The following is a 19728-nucleotide window of genomic DNA, read 5'->3' on the forward strand; positions in this document are numbered from 1 at the left end:
GTCCTTTACATCCCTTGTAAGTTGGATTCCTAGGTATTTTATTCTCTTTGAAGCAATTGTGGATGGGAGTTCACTCATGATTTGGCTCTCTGTTTGTCTGTTATTGGTGTATAGGAATGCTTGTGATTTTTGCACATTGATTTTTTATCCTGAGACTTTGCTGAAGTTGCAAATAAAGCTTAAGGAGATTTGGGGCTGAGACAATGGGGTTTTCTAAATATACAATCATGTCATCTGCAAACAGGGACAGTTTGACTTCCTCTTTTCCTAATTGAATACCCTTTATTTCTTTCTCCTACCTGATTGGCCTGGCCAGAATTTCCAACACTATGTTGAATAGGAATGGTGAGAGAGGGCATCCCTGTCTTGTGCCAGTTTTCAAAGGGAATGCTTCCAGTTTTTGCCCATTCAGTATGATATTGGCTATGGGTTTGTCATAAATAACTCATTATTTTGGCTCAAGTGTCCCAGGTCGATCGCAGACTGCTGTGCCTGGCAGCAAGAATTTCAAGCCTGTGGATCTTAGCTTGCAGGGCTCTTTGGGGGTGGGACCTGCCAAGCCAGACCACTTGGCTCCCTGGCTTCAGCCCGCTTTCCAGAGGAGCGAGCTGTTCTGTCTCACTGACGTTCCAGGCACCACTGGAGTATGGAAAAAAAAAAAACTGCAGCTAGCTCAGTGTCTGCCCAAACGGCCACCCAGTTTTGTGCTGGAAACCCAAGGCCCTGGTGGTGTAGGCACCGGAGGGAATCTCCTGGTCTGTGGGTTGTGAAGAGCGTGGGAAAAGCACGGTATCTGGGCTGCAGTGCATGGTACAGTTCCTAATGGCTTCCCTTGGCTAGGAGAGGGAGTTTCCCAACCCCTTGGGCTTCCCAGAAGAGGCAACGCCCTACCCTGCTTCCACTCACCCTCCTTGGCCTGCACCTACTGTCCAACCAGTCCCAATGAGATGAACAAGGTACCTCAGTTGGAAATGCAGAAATCACCCGCCTTCTGCATTGATCTCACTGGGAGCTGTAGACCAGAGCTGTTCCTATTCGGCCATCTTGCCCAGGGCTCCCACATACCTTATTTTTCTGACTTTTTAATGGTAACCCTTCTGACTGGTGTGAGATCTTGTATTCACAGTGGTTTTGATTTGCATTTCTCTTATGATTAGTGATGGTAAGCATTTTTTCATGTTTGTTGTCCACTTGCATGTTTTCTTTTGAGAAGTGTTTGTTCACGTGTTTTGACCATTTTTAAATGGGTTTATTTAGTTTTTGCCCATTCAGTTGTTTAAGTTGCCTATAGATGCTGGATATTAGACCTTTGTCAGATGCATAGTTTGCAAATATTCTTCTCATATTATATAGGTTGTCTATTTACTGTTGAGGGCTTAGTTATAAATTCTTTCCCAAGGCCCATGTCCTCCAAAATAGTGTTTCCTAGGTTTCTTCTAGGATTCTTATAGTTTGAGGTCTTATATTTAAATCATTAATCCATCTTTGATTTTTATATATGGTGAAAGGTAAGGGTCTCGTTTCATTCTTCTGCATATGGCTGGCCAGCTATCCCAACACCGTTTATTGAATAGGGAGTCCTTTTACCACTGCTTATTTTTGTTGACTTTGTCAAAGATCAAGTGGCTGTAGGTGTTTGACTTTATTTCTGGATTTGGTATTCTGTTTCATTGATCTATGTTTTTGTACCAGTACAATGCTGTTTTGGTTACTGTAGCTTTGTAGTGTAGTTTGAAGTCAGGTAATGAGATGCCTCTAGCTTTTCTCTTTTTGCTTAGGATTGCTTTGGCTATTTAGGCTCCTTTTTGGTTCCATATGAATTTTAGAATGCTTTTTTTCTAGTTCTGTGAAAAATGATGTTGGTAGTTTGATAGAAATAGTGTTCACTCTGTACATTGTTTGGGGCAGTATGGCCATTGTAATGATATTGAGTATTCCTATCCATTATCATAAAATATGTTTCCATTTGTGTCATCTGTGATTTATTTCAGCAGTGTTTTACAGTTCTTCTTACAGCTGTCTTTCACCTCCCTGATTAGATGTATTCCTAGCTATTGTGTGTATGTTTGTGTGGCTGTTGTAAGTGGAATTGAGTTCTTTTTTTTTTTTTTTTTTTTTTTGGAATTGAGTTCTTGATTCTGCTCTCAGCTTGAATGTTATTGCTGTATAGAAATGCTACTGATTTTTGTATCCTGAAACTTACTGAAGTTGTTTATCAGTTCCAGGAGACTTTTGGCAGAGTCTAGGGTTTTCTAGGTATACAAAGAGAAATAGTTTAGTTTCTTTTCCTATTTGGATGCCTTTTGTTTCTTTCTCTTGCCTGATTGCTCTGGCAAAATCTGCCAATACTATGTTGAATAGGAGTGGTAAAAATGGGCATCTTTGTCTTGTTCCCTTTCTCAATGGAAATGCTTCCTATATTTGCCTGTTCATTATGATGTTGGTCATGGATTTGTCATAGATCGCTCTCATTATTTTGAGATAATTTCCTGTGATGCCTAGTATCTTGACACATTTTATCAGGAAGGGATGTTGGATTTTATCAAAAGCCTTTTCTACATCTATTGAGATGATCATATTATTATTATTTTTTGAGACAGAGTCTCACTCTATCACCCAGGCTGGAGTGCAGTGGTGCAATCTCGGTTCACTACAACCTCCGCCTCTAGAGTTCAAACGATTTTCCTGCCTCAGCCTCCTGAGTAGCTGGGATTACAGGTGTATGCCACCATGCCCAGCTAATTTTTGTATTTTCAGTAGAGACAGGGTTTCACCATGTTGTCCAAGCTGGTTTCTTTTCTTTTTTTTTTTCTTATTATACTTTAAGTTCTAGGGTACATGGTACATGTGGCACAACGTGCAAGGTTGTTTACATATGTATACTTTGCCATGTGGGTTGCTCACCCATCCAACTTCTTCAGCACGCCTCAATTCGTCCATATCAGGTATACCTCCGCAATGCATCCCTCCCCCCTTCCCTCCCCCATGATAGGCCCAGTGTGTGAATGGTTCCCCCTTTCCCGAGTCCAAGTTGGATCTCATTGTTCAGTTTCCCACCTATGAGGAGAACATGCGGTGGTTTTGTTTTCTTCTTCTGTGATATTTGCTAAGAATGAATGGGTTTCCATCTGCATCCATGTCCTACAAAGGAACGGCAAACTTTCAATCCTTTTTTTATGGCGCATAGTATTCCGTGGTTGTTATATGTTTGTCACATTTTCTTAATCAGTCTGTTCACATGATGGACATTTGGGTTTTTGGATCCAAGTCCTTTGCTATGTTGGAATACGTGCCGCAATAAACATACGTGTGCATGTGTCCTTTTTATAGGCAGCATGATTTATAACCTTTGGGGTATTATACCCAGTAGTTGGGATGGGCTGGTCATCCATGGCCAACTCTAGTTTTCTAGCCTTGAGGAATTGGCCAAATAACTGTTTTTCCATAAAGGGTTTGGAACTAGTTTTACATCCCACCAAAACAGTGTAAAAAGTTGTTTCCTATTTTCTCCACAATCCTCATCCAACCCCTGTTTGTTTCCTGAACTTTTTTAATGAATTTGCCATTCTAACGGTGTGGATCATGGTATCTCATTGTGGTTTTGATTTGCATTTCTCTGATGGCGAGTGATGATGAGCAATTTTTTCAATGTGGTCCTGTTGGCTGTATGAATGTCTTCTTTTGAGAAATGACCTCAGATGATCCACCTGCCTCAGCTTCCCAAAGTGCTGGGATTAGAGGCATGAGCCACTGCACCCAGCCGGATTTTTGTTTTTAATTCAATTCTGTTTATATGGTGAATCACATTTGTTGATTTGCATATGTTTAACCAATCTTGCATTCCAAGAATGAAGCCTACTTGATTATGGTGAATTAGATTTTTGATGTGCTATTGGATTCAGTTTATTAGTATTTTGTTCAGGATTTTCGTGTCTATGTTCATAGGGATACTGGCCTTTAGTTTTGTTTTTTCATTGTGTCTCTGTCTTTGCCCAGTTTTGGGATCATTCTGATCCCAAATGAGTTAGGGAGAAGTCCTTCCTTCTCAGTTTTTTTTAATAGTTTCAGTAGGATTGCTACCAGCTCTTCTTTGTACAACTCGTAGAATTTGACTGTGAATTCTTATGGACTGGGCCTTTTTTTTTTTTTTTTTTTTTTTTTGGTTGTTAAGTTTTTTATTACTGATTAAATTTTGGAACTCAATGTTGGTCTATTCATGCTTTTGATTTCTTCTTGATTTAATCTTGGGAAGTCGTGTGTTTCTGGGAATTTATGCATTTCCTCTAGGTTTCTAGTTTTTGTGCATAGAGGTGTTCATGATAATCTCCGAGGATCTTTTATATTTCTCTCAGTCATAATGTCACCTCTGTCCTTTCTGATTAGGCTTACTTGGATCTTCTTTTCTTTGTTAATCTAGCTAGCCATCTATCAGTCTTGTTTATTTTTTTCAAAGAACCAACTTTTGGTTTCGTTGATTCTTTGTATGGATTTTGGGGTCTCAATTTCATTCAGCGCTGCTCTGACTTTAGTTATTTCTTTTCTTTGCTGGCTTTGGGATTAGTTTGTTCTTTTCCTATGTCCTCTATTGGTGATGTTAGATCATTAATTTAAAATCTATCTACCTTTTTGAGTAGGTATTTACTGCTATAAACTTTCCTCTTAATGCTGCTTTTGCTGTATCCCAGAGATTTTGATATATTTTTTCTGTTTTCATTAATTTCAAAGAATTTTTTTATTTCTACCTTAATTTCATTGTTTATCCAAAAGTGGTTCAGGAGCAAGTTGTTTATTTTCCATGTACTTATGTGGTTTTGAGCAATCTTCATGATACTGATTTCTATTTTTATTCCACTATGGTTGCTATGATTTTGATTTTTTTTTTTTAATTTGTTAAAACTTACTTTATGGCCAAGTATGTGGTCAATCTTGGAGTCTGTTCTGTGTGCAGATTAGAGGAATGTATATTCTGTGGTTGATGGGTGGAATATTCTGTAGATGTCTATTAGGCCCAGTTGGTCAAGTGCTGAAGTTAAGTCTGGAATTTCTTTGTCATTTCTGCCTCAGTGATCTCTCTAATGCTGTCAGTGTATTGTTGAAGTCCCCCACTACTATTGTGTGGCTAAGTCTTTTTGTAGGTCTAGAAGTACCTGTTTTATGAATCTGGTTGCTCTAATGTTGGCTGTGTATATATTTAGGGTTGTTAAGTCTTCTTGTTGAATTAACTCTTTATCATATGTAATGCTCTTCTTTGTCCTTTTTTTACTCTTGTTGGTTAAAAGTCTGTTTTATCTGATACATGAATAGCAACCCCTCCCCATTTTTTGTTTTCTATTTGCATGGTAAATCTTTTTCCAACCCTTTACTTTGAGCCTATGGATGTCATTAATGTGTGAGAATTGTCACTTGAAGGTAGCAAGTGGATGGCTCTTGTTTTTTTATCAAACTTGCCACCTTGTGCCTTTTAAGTGAGGTGTTTAGACCATTTACATTCAAGGTTAATATTGATGTGCAAGGTTTTGATCCTATCATGAGATTGTTAGCAGTTGTTTTGTAATTTCTGTGGTGTGGTTGCTTTATAGGATCTATAGGCTATGTTCTTAAAAGTGTGTTTCTGTGATAGCAGATATCATTCTATCATTTCCGTGTTTTGAACTCCTTTAAGAATGTTTTGTACAGCTGATCTGGTGATAACATATTCCCTTAGCTCTTGCTTATCTAGAAAATATTTTCTTTCTCCTTTGCTTATGAAGCTTAATTTGGAGGGATATGACATTCTTGGTTGGAATTTCTTGTCTTTAAGAATGCTGAAAAAAGACTTCCAATCTCCCCTGGCACGTAAGATTTCTGCTGAGTTCATTGTTAGCCTGATGCATTCCCTTTGTACACAATCCGACCTTTTTCTCTAGCTGCCTTTAAGATGTTTTCTGCTGGGTGTGGTGGCTCACACCTGTAATCCCAGCACTTTGGGAGGCCAAGGTCAGCAGATCACTTGAGGTCAGGAGTTCAAGACCAACCTGGCCAGCATGGCAAAACCCAGTCTCTACTAAAAATATAAAAATTAGCTGACCATGGTGGTGTGCACCTGTAGTTGCAGCTACTCAGGAAGCTGAATTATGAGAATCATTTAAGCCCCGGAGGAGGAGTCTGCAATGAGCCAAGATAATGCCACTGCACTCCAGCCTGGGTGACAGTGAGACTCCATCTTGGAAAAAAAAAAGTATTTAGCATTGACCTTGGACAGTCTGGTGACTGTATGCCTTGGTGATGCTCATTTTGTATAGTATCTTGCAGGTGTTCTCTGAATTTCTTGTATCTGGATGTCTACCTCTAGCAAGATTAAGGAAACTTTCTTGAATTATTCCCTCAAATATGTTTTTCCTTCTCAGGAATGCCAGTAATTCATAGGTTTGGTTGTTTTACATAATCCCATATTTCTCAAAGCCTTTGTTCACCTTTAAAAATTATTTTTTCTTTATTTTTATGTAACTGAGGTAGCTCAAAAGATCAGTCTTCAAGCTCTGAAATTCTTTCTTCTGCTCAGTCCAGTCTATTGATAAAGCTTTCAATTGTATTTTGAAATTCCCTGAGTGAGTTTTTCAACTCCAGAAGCTCTGATTGATTTCTTTTTACCATATTTATCTCTTCCTTCATTTCCTGGATTGCTTTAGAAGTTTTGTGTTGTTGATTTTTAACCTTGACTTAGGTCTCATTGATCTTCCTTGTAATCCATGCTTTGAATTATGTAACTGTTCTTCTTTCTGAGTTTCTATTTTGGGTATAGACCATTGCTGGAGAGCAAGTTTGATCCTTTGGTGGTGTCACTATATTCAGATTTTTTGTGGTGCCAGAATTCTCGCACTGATTCCTTCTCATCTGGAGATGCTGGCATATTAATTTTATAGTGATTTTCATGTGGGTAGGATTATTTATTTTTCCTTCTTTCCCTATAATATTATTGAGTTTTTTTTTTTTTCTTTCCCTTTCCCTTTTCCCCCCTCTCTAGGGAATGTGACTATTAAGAATGCTGGGTAGGGTCTTTTGGCTTTGCTTCTATAACCCTTTTCAATTCTGTCAGCAGGTTTTATATTGGGCTGTGCAGTTCAACCTACAAGTTAGTAGATGGTGCTTATAGGTAAGAGCCTGCTCTGGCCAATGTGACTGGGTGTATACTTGATCCTTGTTTATGGGGAAAAGCTCTGTTACCTCAGGCAATGAGCTAATTCATGAGGTCCATAGTGGTCTGAGCTCCCTGCTCAGACACAGGGAGGTAGGGGCCAAAATGGGCAGAGCTGGACTGGGCAGGTCCAAATACAGGTCCCCTGATGACAGGTAAAAGCACCAGCACCAAGGGGGAATGCAGTGGGTAGCCACTACTAAGCACCTAGAGATGCTTGGGAAATTTCCTTGACCCCAAGTTCCCTGCTCAGGAATGGGGGCAGCCTAGACTAATCCAGTAGAGTCACTGATCCAGATGCCTGGAGATCTATCTAGGCATGGAGCCCCACTACACCAGGATCTATGCACAGGAAGGGTGGGGTGCTCAGGCTGCTGTTCCAGGCGAGCGAGTGCTCTGAATGCCTGGAGATCTGCCTGAGCATGGAGGAGAGAGGGCCCCCTGTACCAAGACCTCTGCACAGGAGGGTTTGGGTGACTCAGACTGCTGATCGAGGCAAATGGGTGCTCTGAATGCCTGATGATCTGTCTGCCTGCGTCATGGAGCGGGAGGGGGCCTTGCCTGCACATCATCTATGTCTTGGAATGGGAGGGGCAGCGTCAGGCTGCTGAAACCCAGATGGAGCGAAGCTGCCCCTACATGCCTGGAGATCTGCTGGGGTGCAAAATGGAGAGTGCCTCCCCATACCAGATCTTCTGCACAGGAAGGGTAGGGCACTTCAGGCTTGCTAGTCCATGTGAGCAGGTGCTCAAATGCCTGGAGATGTGCCTAGAGGAATGGAGTGCGAGAGGGCACCTTGCCACCACAATCTTACCACAGGGAAAGGTAGGACAACTCGGCTGCCTGATCCAAGGAAGGGGGTGTTCCAGACACCTGGAGATCTGGGCCTGGGTGTGGAGCGAGAGAAGCCATGCTGTCCACAATCTATGATCCATGAAGGGGGGGCAGCTCAGGCTGCTGGTCCCGACAAGCAAGTGTTCCAAATGCCTGGATTTCTGCCTGAGGGTGGAGCAGAGAGGGCTCTGCTGCACCACAATCTCAGGGGAGCTGGCTGGGTCACCCTGCAGTGACATAGGCAGACTAGTTGCAGGTCACTAACCTAGCCCTGGCTACAAGTCTCATCACACAGGAGAAACTGCAGCTGTAGCAGTTCTCCTCCCACCTCAGGCCTGCAAAGGGGGAAAGCACAATCCCAGCACCTACTGCTAAGGCTCTTTGCACAGTTCTGGCTATGGAGACCCCTACCCTAAGCCAGAGCAGATGCTCCAATTGCTGACCCAAGACTAAAATGCCTGTGTGGCCACACTGCTAGGTCACCAGAGAATGACTGACTTTGTCCACACCTGGATTAAAAATAGCACCCTGCTTTCAGTCCCGAGTCTGGGAAAATGTTTGCAGCTTTTCTCTGTGTCTTTTCCTCACAGTGTTTCCAAGCTGCTTCCCCAAGTTAGCTCCAGTGCTTGTGAGAAACAAAGTGCTCTCCCTCAGCCTGGGTTGCTTGGATCCCAGGTGGAAAGGTGAGTCATAGAGGGAGGCTCTCTGCCTCTCCCATGTACTGGGGCTTCACTCATTTTTATCAGCTGCATGCCATCACTGGGGCTGTTTGTCCACATTCTCCTCCCTAGCATCTGGGGTGTCCTTCACAATTCTAGTGGATTCCCATTTTCCTTTTTGGATAAAAACCCACAGAGATGATCTTTAAACACTATCTTGCTATTTCCAAGGGGCCAAGGCACACTAAAAGACTCTAATCTGCCATCTTGGAAATAAAACAGAAACTTTTTTTTTTAAACTCAGTGTCCATTTAGAATTATGACCATCTTGTGAGAAACGAAGTTTGAGACTCTACTTTGATATGAAATTTAGTGCTATCATCTTTAATTATGTTTTCTTTCACAAATGACAACTAGTGGATGTGTTTAAGTCCAAAAACCTTCTGATGAGGGTTAAGATTTGGGGCTTTGAGTATCCTGTTGACTTCCATTGCTAGTTTCACTATATTAAATTTGAGTTATGCTAATAGTAAGTTTTATTTTTCTGTTTTTCATTAGTTTTTATGAGTTAAGGACCAAAATGCCACAAAATTTTCAAATGAACAAATGTTACTGTGCAAATTTAGAAAAGATGCCAAAATACAACTGTTGGCTGGTAGGTCATGTTGCCAGCAATAGCATGAAGTATTTTGTTCCTTAGTTTAAGAAGTTATGAAGAAAGCACCCCTAAGGTGTTATGAGATGATGAAAAATACAGAAAACCCAAATATATAAAAATCAAAGTATTGTTTCACAAAATTGATTGTCTTGCCTTCTCAGCAAAATCACTTCAGTTATTCAAAAGCAAGATTTTTACATCACATTCAAACATTATCATGGGCCAGAAAATGCTATGGAGTATTTTAATTTCATATAATTCACTACCCCTTCTATGGCTGTTTTTACCACCTCTGAAACAATCTCCAGATCTATCCAGTAATATGAAGAGTTGGTATCACGCTTCATGTTCCATCTAGATCTACATATATATAAATTTAAGGGTAGTCAGGATTCATATTGCACAATGTTCTTCACCCACCATATGTAGCTCTTGCAAATACCATTCCCGTATACGAATACCTGTGGAATTACAAATTAAGGCATTAAAAGAAGTAAAAAATGGGTGCTCAACACCACTGGAGAATATATTTCATTATGCACAAATCTTGCATTCATGCTATCTGAGAGGTTTTGACAAGTTACCTTTCCTCTTACCTTACTGCTGCTGCCCCAGTCTTTCCTGCACTCCAAAGCAGTGTCTGTGTCTGATCTCAGCAGCAGCATAACCCACAAACCTTTATAGCATTTGGGCACAGTCCTCTTTTGTTTTGAAGATAAACGGTAAAAGATGTGGTGAAGCATTCCCTGAGACCTGAATGTGGTTAATGATGAGAGTGAGTCTTTAGGGTTATGGTTCCTGCTGTTTCAGAGCTGAGCTCCAGATCAAGGGCCCACGTGTTTTGCTTTTTTGTTGTTGTTGTTGTGGTTGTTTTCTTCTTCTTCATCTTCTGAGATGGAGTCTCGCTCTGTCATCGAGGCTTGAATGCAGTGGCATGATCTTGGCTCACTGCAACCTCTGCCTCCTGAGTCCGAGCAATTCTTCCACCTCAACCTCCCGAGTAGCTGGCACTACAGGCGCACACCACCACACCCAGCTAATTTTTGTATTTTCAGTAGAGACAGGGTTTCACCATGTTGGCCAGGTTGTTCTTCAACTCCTGACCTCAGTTGATCCACCCACCTTGGCCTCTCAAAGTGCTGGAATTACAGGTGTGAGCCACTGCACCCAGCCTGGGCCCACGTGTCCTTGAACAAATGTAGGTTTCTGTGTGTGCCTGTCCTGTGCAGAGTCCTCTAAAGCCCAGGGCTCAGAACAGTGGCCCCTCTTTCTAGGTGCAAGGGTAGCACTGCAGGCTTTCACAGGATTCCTGTGGCTACCTGGTTGGGGCTGTTCAGGATGATCCATGGGAGTTAGCATAGCACCACTCTAAAGTCAGATGTTGAAAGACAAGGATCAAAGAGAGTTGAGCAAGTGAGCAAGTTGGAGATAATTACAAGCTTCTTAAGAGAACACTGTCTTTTCCACACTGGGAGTATTCTCATAGAGCCACACATAGCACTCCACAGATGGAAAGCTTCCGAATGCTCCCAGCTGACCATATTTGCCACTTCATGAACACTGCAACATCACACAAGAAGATGTCTATTTCCCCAAGCCCTGTGCAGACCAATTTTGATAATATAACTGTCTGAATTAAGTTGCAGTTTCTCTCATTCATTTATTCAACTTATACTTTGTTTTACTATTGGTATTCTGGCCTCCTCCACCTCTTTTCCAAATAGTAAGACATTTTGCTTTAGGAGAAGATACTGAGAATGCCAGTGCTTTGCCAATTTCATCAAAGAGAAGAGCACTTAACCCTTAACCCCTAAACACCTTCATTTCCTTCTGCTCTGCTGTTTTGGACTTGGCAAAGCTTTACTCATGTCCAAAAAGATGAAAGGGGAGTGGGGAGACCCAAAGCAGTAGTAATTAGTGCTGAGCCTTCACCAAGTCGAGTGACTGGGGTTTTCCTTCAGCACTTGCTTCCTTTGTATCTCTGTTTTTAGCCACGCTTCAGTCAAGAACTAAATCCTGCTGCTTTTTTTTTTTAATCATAAGAAAGGATTTAAATATAAAATTTTATACACTAAACACACTCAAAGTAAATATTCAATCTCTGGATGGAGACAGATTGTCTAGATGACTAATAGAGTCTATCAACTGTTCTCTAAGTTCTTTCCCTCCTTTTAATCTTTGAAAGTCTCTCTTCATCTAGCCTGTTCCTGGTACTCGGAGTTGAAGCAGCCATAGTGCAACCAAGAGGCTTCCCTCCATCAACACACTGAGGCTGCCATAACAGAGAGATGGAAAGAGCCCAGTTCTCCAAGGACATTGCTGAATCTTTGCACCAACTCTGATAGCACTACTTCCAGACTGTATTTCATGAGGTTAATAAACCTCTTTGATGTAAGTCACTTGCAATCAAGGCAACAGGTCTGTGCATTTTAACTACACATGGCCCACAATTTGAAAAATCCTGTCGTAAATACTGGTGTCCTCGGAGCTCTGTTCTAGACCCTCTTCTCTCCTTACACGATATTCTCTATATATGTGATCTCACTCACTCCCTTGGCTTGGAATATTATCCACTCTGAAGACCCCTAAATCTGCTTCTAGGCCAGAATCTTCTGAACTTCTAAAATATATAAGAAACTTTAACAGACGTCACCACTTGTCTATTAGTCTCCCTGCACCTTAACATATCCAGAACTGAACTAATAATCTGCTCCCCAGAATCCGTTTATCCCCCAGACTTTCCTGTCTCAATAAATGGCACCACGGTCAACTCAGTTGCTCGAGCTAGAGAGCCAGGAATCATCATCACCTCCTTTTCCCTCACCCCAGCATCCAGTCAATCACCAAGTCCTATCATATCTTCTCTCCATCCCCACTGCTGCTCCTCGGTCAGGGCCATCATTAGGTCCCATGAGGACCACTGCCACAGACTTACCTGGTTTCCCGGGCCCTTCCAATTGCTTCCCTATATTGCAGTCAGAATGATCTTTCTGATATGTAGATCTAGTCAGATCTCTTCTCTGTTTAACACTGCTACCTGACTCACTGGACTAGAAGATAACTCCTGCTATGAACTCCCACTGCTTCTGGCGAGTCCCTTAGTATGAGTCATTGTGGCTGCATGGTGGCGTACACCTGTAATCCCAGCACTTTGGGAGGCTGAAGCAGGAGGATCGCTTGAGCTCAGGAGTACCAGACCAGCCTGGGTGACATAGCAAGGCCTCATGTATACTAAAAGTCAAAAAAATTAGCTGGGCGTAGTGCTGCACACCTGTAGTCCCATCTACTCGGGAATCTGAGGCAGAAGGATCGCTTGAGTCCAGGAGGTCGAGGCTGCAGTGAGCTATGATCATGCCACTGCACTGCAGCCTGGGTAACAGAGTGAGACACTGTCTCAAAGGAAAAAAAATTAATTATGCTTTTATTGAGCTTTTTTATTGTCTGTTTTCTCATTGATCTGTAAATTGTATTGAGTATAGGAACTGAAGTATATCCCCACACCTAGCAATAGTGCCTGGCACACGGTAGACAACAAATGTGACATTGAGTGAATAGATTAATTTAGAAGAACATTTTGTAAGCTGGGGGTTGTGACCCACCAGGACCATGAACTCAGTCTAGTGGATTATAATCAGCTTTAATTTAAAGAAGAAAAAGAAATAGACAAGAATAGCAAATAATAAGAGTATTATTTCACGAAATTTTTTATTATGAAATTTGTAAAATATATTTCTTATAATGAGTGGCAGTAAAACTAAAATGAAAGCCACTGGGTTATAATAAGCAAGTACTTTTTTCTATAGTAAGAAAAGCAGTTTTATTTAAAAAAAAAAAAATCTGAAAACCTTGTGACTGAAAAGACTCCTGCCTTGGGGATTTTACTTTCACAGATTTCAAAGCCTTAAACTCAAGGGAAAAAAGTGTCTAGAGTTTTAGGTTTCTGTGAGTAGATGACAAAGGAATTAAAAATCCATCATAGATCCTGCCTGATAACTATTGCCACAGACCAATGAAGCCTAAAAGTGCTGTTGAATTCTATTTCCTCTGAAGATATATCTTAAGCTTTTTTGTCCCATGGCTGATGACGAAAGTGGAAATCCAGTGTTAAAAGTATGAACTCTTTGCTGTTGAGGGTGGTCACTGATTTAGGTATTGGAGAATTTAATTGGCTGTTTCTCCCAACCTTCTCTCTCGAAGAAAAGAGCCCTGAGCCAATGAGGAGCTACTGTTCTGTGTCCATAGCAACAAAATAAACAAACTTTGGCCTGCCATCTCCCAAGGGCAAACCTCACAACTCAGGCCCAAGTCACGGGAATCTGAATGGAGGGGTGACCTTCTCCTCTAGTTTAATTTCATTGCAATACTGAGAAACGTGAACTGTTTTGTCTTTAGAAGGGAAATTCATAGTTTGTGCCAGGCCAACCTTTGTAAAAGCCTTTGATTGGATTCACTAGAAGTCTGTCTTCCCACACTACATATACTGTGAATTTTCTGCTTCAGCATTTCAACCACTGGAATGTCCACTAAAGTCTTGAGTTCTGGAACCTCTGGATTTGATCTAAAGTAAACTCTGATTCTGTGTTGATGGGGAACCATTTCTCTCTAACACTGTGATTTCTTTAAGATGCTTGACTCGGGCCACATGAGAATAACAGATCTTTGGGCAGTCCAAGGTAAGCTCTTTGGAAAAGATGTTTTATATTATTTTTTCTACTGATTATTAATACTAACCAGTAACTTCTCTGAAGCCTCTGCCGGCTCACTGGTGACTATTGTTAGGACGAGCCTCAGGTATAATCATCAGGGAGAAGTGCAGGAAAGGAAAAAAAGAGGGAGAAAGAATCCTTACACTCACACACCCCTCGATGATTAGAGCTATTCAGTGTCAAGCCACTGTAAACGCAGATCTATCCGTGATGACGTGGAAATATCTACTAGATATCCTGTTCCATAAAAAGAACAAGATGCAACATCGTGTGCAAAGTATGCTCTCATTTATGCAAATCATTTTTTAAAAATCTATTATGCTTCTCTACAGGTTAAATTCTATATGCAAGACATTTAAGGTTATATGCATTTCTGGAAGGATGCCCCCAAAATCTGTTAGATGTGGTTCCCACTTAAGAAGCTATGAGAAGTCAAGGACTGATTTTAGCTACTGAAATATTAAAATACTGCCATATAGGCCAGGCACAGTGGCTCACACCTGTAATCCCAGCACTTTGGGAGGCCGAGGTGGGTGGATCACCTGAAGTCAGGAGTTTGAGACCAGCCTGGCCAATATGGTGAAACCCCATCTTTACAAAAATACAAAAATTAGCCAGACATGGTGGCGGGTGCCTGTAATCCCAGCTACTGGGGAAGCTGAGGCAGGAGAATCGCTTGAACCTCGGAGGTAGAGGTTGCAGTGAGCCGAGAACATGCCATTGCACCCCAGCCTAGGCAACAAGAGCAAAACTCCGTCTCAAAATAATAATAATAATAATAATAATAATAATAAAAAAAATAATAAATAAAATACTGCCATATTGATTGGTAGATGACCATTGTCCAAGCCCCTTGCATGTCCTCCTTGCCACCTTGGTTGTCCCAACTCCTCCCCTGGCACTCCCAGACCACCTCATGATTGAGCAGCTAAAGAGTTAATGCATGGCACAGAGGTGGGAGTGAGATCCCCCAGGACCCTGTTCCAACCCTGGTTGATTATTCAATAGCCTTGTTGTACTGGTTGTTAAATATTTTGAGTATCACTCCTATGGGTGTTCAAAGAGAAAGGCCTTTATTTTTATTTTATTTATTTATTTTTTTAGAGACAGGGTCTTGTGCTGTCACCCAGGCTGAAACGCAGTGGTGTGATCATAGCTCACTGCAACCTCAAACTCCTGGCCCTAAGTGATCCTCCCACGCCACCCGCCAAGTAGCTAGGACTACAGGCACACTCCACCACACTAAGCTATTTTTAAAATTTTTTGTAGATACAGAGTCTCAATATGTTGCCCAGGCTGGTCTCAAGCTCCTAACCTCAAGCAACTCTCGCACCTCAGTCTCCCAAAGTGCTGGGATTGCAGACATGTGCCACCACACCTGTGAGGCCATTTTTTTTTTTTCTTAAGAGCAAAAGAATAGATACCAAGACATGGTTTGTCATGGGGAAGAAGAAAAGGAAACAACCACACATTCATCAAAGATCATTGAAAATCTATGTAAAACTCCACTGAGTGATTGTATCACCCATACAATTTACCTCTGCTTTCTGGCTTTTGAATGCAAACGTTTAACATTATTTATAATATGGTAATGACGATTACAACATTTTGGCAGTTTCATCTGTGAATCTCTTTTCTCTTTGTTTTTGTTTTTGGTTTTATTTATTTATTTATTGAGACAGAGTCTTGTTCTGTCACCCAGGCTGGAGTGCAGTGGCAAGATCTCAGCTCACTGCAACCTCCACCTCATGGGTTCAAGCGATTCTCCTGCCTCAGCCTCCCGAGTAGCTGGGATTACAGGCGTGTGCCACTACACCTGGCTAATTTTTGTGTTTTTAGTAGAGACAGGGTTTTGCCATGTTGGCTAGGCTGATCTTGAACTCCTGGCCTCAAGTGATCCACTTGCCTCAGCCTCCCAAAGTGCTGGAATTACAGGCATGAGCCACCGCACTGTCTTTTTCCTCTTTGTGGAGCTGACTCCAACCACTGTGATGAGCTGATTACAACCATCAAGTTTACTAGTCAGGTAAGAAATATATGCATCAAATGCCCATTGTGGACAAGCCACTTCGCAAGGCTTAGTGGAGGTGTTGAGGCACAAAGAGCTCTCCATAGTGGAGTCCTGGCCTTCAAGAAGAGAGAAGGCAGTTGCTAGAAGTGGGCCTGCCTTAACCTCTCACTTCCTGCCCCATGGACTCCTGCTAAATCTCCCAAGTTCAGGGTTGGCCCCTTTCCTACAGGAAGCAGATAGTAGGTTGGAAGCAGAAGCAGAGCTTGTTTTTTGCTACTGTGGCAGCCTCCTTTCAGACTCTCACCTGAATTCTAGCCCCTTGTAGCATCATCTTCCCACCTGGGCACTCAATCCCATCTGCTTCTCTGACCTCATCTCCTTGACTTGGCCCTGACAGGCCCCCAAACACAGTGGAGTGTGGACGGTTATAAATGGCGGCCCTGTCACCTACTCTTTAGGCCTTTGCTGTTCAGCCAGTCTCCTGGACTCCTTCCTAGCCCTGACATCTATTGCAGAAGATCCCCTAGTCCCAGGCCTCTGACCCAGGCAAACCCCTGCACACTCTGCCTTTATTCCAAGGCCAGGTCTCTTGCCTTGGCTCCACTGCTCACTTAGCTCTCTTTCTGCCGACTCCTCTACTGACTGCAAGCTCCCTGAGGGCAAAATCCAGCCAGCATCTAGCACAGTGCTCACAGCACGAGACTCTAAAGATTTGTGCTGTTAAAGGAGCAGTTACGAGTGGGTGAGTAGTCACTTCATTTCTTTGAGTTTTAGGATCTTCATATGGAAAATAGATTCAACCTTAAGGTCCTCTAGCTCTTAAGGTCATTAGACACCATCAGTGGATTTCTCAAGCATCAGTCATGTTGGAGACAAAGGTTGATTTCATTTTTTCGACTGGTTCTTAAGCAAATGTATTCCAGTATAATAGTGAAAACTAATCATAGACTTAGAAATTTGAGTTAAATCTGTTATCATTTTAATGCTTCTATTGGGCTACTGATTCTTATAACATTTTGGCGTTTGTTTTTATTACTAATGAAATATCCACTGACATGGCCAGGCACAGTGGCTCATGCCTGTAATCCCAGCACTTCGGGAGGCCAAGGCAGAAGGATCACTTGAGGCCAGGAGTTTGAGATCAGCCTGGCCAACATGGCAAAACCCAGTCTCTACTAAAAATACAAAAATTGGCCAGGCATAGTGGTGAGCACTTGTAGGAGGCTGGAGGCCTCTACCTACAGGAGGTTGAGGCAGGAGAATCACTTGAACCCAGGAAGCAGAGGTTGTAGTGAGCCAAGATTGTACCACTGCACTCCACCCTGGGTGACAGAGCAAGACTCTGAAAAGAAAAAAGAAAAGAAGAAAAGAAAAGAGAAAAGAAATATCCACTGACATCATTTAAAAATCAAATAATGTTAAAAATTCATTAAGGAAAAGTCTCAATTTCTGCCCCACCCCCAACCTGTCAGTTCTACTTCTCAGTGTGCTCCTAGAGGCAATTATTTTCAACTCTGTTATCTATTTCTTTGGAATTTTACCTCATACTTGCAAATAATTTGTCTGTGCTCCATATGTTAATTTTTCTTTCTGGTACATCAGATGAGGATTTGGCTCTTACACATCCCCATTCCGCTCATTCTTCCCGTGTAGTCACAATTCACTTTTTGGCTAAGTCAATATTAAGTATTTACATTTGATACATATGAGTGTGTGCCATACTATGATTATGTTTACTTTCTCGTTCAATATTTTTTAACTTGGAGTAATTGCACATTTTATTTTCTTAGGTTTCTATGTTTCTATTGCCAGTCCCGCACCTACACTCCGAAATGCTCTGGTTCTGATTGTTCTGTAACAAAGTTACCACAAATTTAGTGGCTTCAAACAACACCAATTTATTATCTTACAGTTCTGAAAGTCAAAGCCCAAAATGAGTCTCACTGAGCTAAAATCAAGAGGTCGGCAGATCTGCATTCCTTCCGGAGGCTCCAGGGAGGGATTTTTTTCCTTGCCTTTTCCAGCTTCTAGACGCTGCCCCAATTCCTTGGCTCCCGGACCTTTTCCTCAATCACTCCTACCTCTTCCTCCATTATCACATCTTCTCTGACTGATAATTCAGGTAAATCTCTGTCTCTCAAGATCTTTCATTTAACCACAGCTGCTTTTGCCATGTAAGGTAACATAGTCACACTTCCCAGAGATTAGGACATGCAGTTTAGGGAAAGGGACAGTATTCATCCTGCCATGTGCTCCTACAGATCTACCAGCTGCCTGTCAATATTATCAGGTAATCTACCATTTCCAAGTCCTGCAGCCTCTGGGACCTCTGATGAGTGAATTGGCTCCATCTTGTTCATACTCTGTCTTTGCAGGCACATAGGCTGTAGTGAGCTATGGTGAGAGCCCTAGTTATGATGCCAAACATGTAGGGACATCCCTTGTGCAATCTTCTCTCCTCTCCCATTTTCTTGCTCTTATGGAATTAAATCTCTTTTAATGCTATACTCTAATTTTAGTTGGATTCTGGAAAAGAAAGATAAGCCAGTGTGGTCAAGCCACCATGTTTATCTGATAGTTGTCTTTCATCAAGATTCTCATAATAGGGGTTTTGTTTTTATGGAGGCAGAGAAGGAGTTTCCACTCTGTAATTCAAAGAGGTGACCAGGAATGAGAAACAAGGAGATTCAGTTGCATTGTAGCTCAGGCAGCAGAACTAATTTTCCAGGAAGTTCTGTGCCGAACTTGCTGTGGGAATTTCTCTTCCCTTCAGTGAGAACTGGTGTGGCCTGCTGGAAAGGAAGGAGCTTGGGAGTCAAGGAGATTTGTGTTTGTTTCCAGCTCTGCAACTTTCTGCCACTGTGACTTCTCTGAGTCTCAGTAGCCTCATCTGTAGTATCAGCATAACAATAATTGAGCGGTTTTACCTGGCTCACAGCAAGGACTCAGTTATGGCAAATTTTATTTTATTTTATTTTATTTTTGTTTTATTTTATTTTTATCTTATTTTTTGAGAGGAAGTCTCACTCTCCACCCAGGCTGGAGTGCAGTGGCACAATCTTGGCTCACTGCAACCTCTGCCTCCCAGGTTCAAGCAATCCTCCCACCTCAGCCTCCTGAGTAGCTGGGATTATAGGTGTGTACCACCATGCCCAGCTAATTTTTGTATTATTAGTAGAGACGGGGTTTCACCATGTTGGCCAGGCTGGTCTCAAACTCCTGACCTCAAGTGATCCATCCACCTCGGCCCCCCAAAGTGCTGGGATTACAGGCATGAGCCACCATGCCTGGCCAGTTATGGCAAAGTTTAAATTGCTTTCAAGTCAAGTCTACTGAGTAGAAAGGGATGAGCTGTTAACCTATAGCCAAGACCCTGCACCAGATCAACAGCTTCTGGAATCTACCATTGTTCTTTGGGTCCTCCCTGGGTTCTTCCCAATTTGTCTGTATTTTTGCTTTGATTCTAAATGGTTTAACTTTCTGCTGTTGTTTTTCGATTTCAGCAAGAGCCTCCTGATCTAGCAGCCAAGACTGCCCCTGACCTTTGGCCATGAACCCCAACCCTCTCATCTATTGCACCTGCTGGGACCCCTGGAACTTGGGACCACGGAAGCTAATCAAGACCCCTCAACTACCACACAAGAACTCCACAGGGAAGTCCAAGTAAGAATTATCTGGGTTGGGGT

At 42.0% G+C, this 19728-nt stretch overlaps 1 protein-coding gene across 12 annotated transcripts in view; it reads left to right on the plus strand.

Annotated features, from left to right (window-relative positions):
- FLACC1 (flagellum associated containing coiled-coil domains 1) overlaps window positions 1–19728 on the plus strand; it is a 92574-nt gene that overhangs the window by 3590 nt on the left and 69256 nt on the right. For 7 of the 12 annotated variants that reach the window (XM_017875738.1, XM_017875792.1, XM_017875800.1 and 4 more), the window contains exons 1-2: window positions 13564–13998; window positions 19546–19705. In XM_017875738.1, the coding sequence (XP_017731227.1) occupies window positions 19593–19705 (113 nt within the window). In that variant the 5' untranslated portion in view covers window positions 13564–13998; window positions 19546–19592. Of the gene's footprint in view, window positions 1–11608; window positions 11717–13563; window positions 13999–15959; window positions 16058–18066; window positions 18165–19545; window positions 19706–19728 lie in introns of those variants that run through there. The other 5 variants (XM_017875757.1, XM_017875746.1, XM_017875765.1 and 2 more) reach the window with 5 other exon arrangements.

Source organism: Rhinopithecus bieti, unplaced genomic scaffold, assembly GCF_001698545.2.
Source record: "Rhinopithecus bieti isolate Rb0 unplaced genomic scaffold, ASM169854v2 scaffold_980, whole genome shotgun sequence".
In the NCBI taxonomy this organism is placed as follows: Eukaryota; Metazoa; Chordata; class Mammalia; order Primates; family Cercopithecidae; genus Rhinopithecus; species Rhinopithecus bieti.